Below are 1,457 nucleotides of genomic sequence, written 5' to 3' on the forward strand. Positions count from 1 at the left end.
TTTCCCGGTTTCCCAGTTTTTGTTTTTCACTGTGTTTGGAACTTTCCCACATTCTCCTGGTTTCCCAGTTTGGGTTTTTGGCTGTATCTGGGGAAAAAAACTCCCAGATTTAACTTTGTATCCAATGATTGATACACCACGAACCCTCTTTTCGTTGAAAAACCGGTGCCAGGGGGTTTTGAATTGGACCCGCCAACAACCCAATGGCACTCTGGCAAATTGTTGGACTGTGATCCATTTTCTGCGCAGTAGATTGGGTGCCGGTTGTTTGACCAGTGTCCAAGCAGTTAATAAAAAAAACCACTATTCAAAACACCACGTAAAATGCCCCTCTGAGCTTCCTGTGGTTGATCAATTATTGGATGCCTAACTTGTCTTCACTGGTTGAAGAATCAAGAGACTTCAAAGAATTTGAACAAAAATGAGAATTAAATCAAAGACTTAATTTAAAAATTCTATCAACTGATTTTAAAACTATCTTAACCTTTAGTACCACAACAAACATTTGATTCATTCTCATCATCATCACCATCACCATCACCAACGTTGGGCCGGTGCATTGCTTTGAGGGAGCAACTTACAGAAACATTGAGCAACGTGCAATACCCCGGAAAGCAGCGCAACACACCGGAATAGGCAGTTGCCCGGTGCGTTGCTCAACGGGCTGTGACATTTGGCCCCGTTGTATTGTGGTTGTGGCTCCGTTGTGAGCGATGCAACCCCGCAACGGGTCAGAAATATTGAGGGAATGAAATTGAAAGAGAATGACATACCTGTTGATGAAATGTCAAGATTTCCTCAAAATAATTACGCAAATTAATCGAATAAACTAACAAAAACCACATGTCCTCATATACTGTTCTCTCACCACAGAATATTCTTCCTGGCCAGTGGTATCGAGAACGTCCAGTAGTGCAACTTCCTCATAGATTACACACTGTTGACAATAAGAGTCTGAAGATTGAAATGCAATCAGGGCTAGTTACAGTAGATGTCAAATTCGTGGTAAGAGATACTAACCTTTGACAGTAGGGTCATATTTGTCAACAAAATGAGATTGAATGAATTGGATAGTAAGAGCTGATTTGCCAACACCTATGCCCTTCAAGTTGTTTTTCTTTGCTTGCAATGTGAGCAACGCCTGTAGCAACGGTGAGCAACAATCGAAAGAAACGGGGTAAAAGAAAAGGACTCAACACAATGGGCATTGCCTTTGCCCGTTGTGTTGTGGGCTGATGGGTACAAATTTGAATTGTTGCCATCACCATCCAATATATCTCATCAAAATATAACCACCAAGTCCATCAAGTCCTACAAATCAACCTTATAGTCATCATCATCATCAACAATTCAATCCAGATTTACTTCATGATCTCATCATTCCCCTTACCTCATCCTCACACTTACATCCTAATCACATGATACTGACCTGACTTCTCTGTTATCTCCCAAAAGAG

The 1,457-nt window shown here is 41.2% G+C and overlaps 1 protein-coding gene across 1 annotated transcript; it reads right to left on the reverse strand.

The window, feature by feature from the left end:
- Positions 1-577: 577 nt before the first annotated feature.
- Positions 578-1,208, reverse strand: MELLADRAFT_94048 (uncharacterized protein; the record flags this gene model as incomplete). The annotated part of the gene is made up of 4 exons (XM_007416851.1): positions 578-699; positions 835-978; positions 1,021-1,141; positions 1,200-1,208. The coding sequence occupies 4 exons, from the start codon at positions 1,206-1,208 to the stop codon at positions 578-580; spliced, it is 396 nt and encodes a 131-aa protein (XP_007416913.1).
- Between the last annotated feature and the right edge of the window lie 249 nt (positions 1,209-1,457).

This window comes from Melampsora larici-populina (genome assembly GCF_000204055.1).
Source record: "Melampsora larici-populina 98AG31 unplaced genomic scaffold MELLAscaffold_65, whole genome shotgun sequence".
In the NCBI taxonomy this organism is placed as follows: Eukaryota; Fungi; Basidiomycota; class Pucciniomycetes; order Pucciniales; family Melampsoraceae; genus Melampsora; species Melampsora laricis-populina.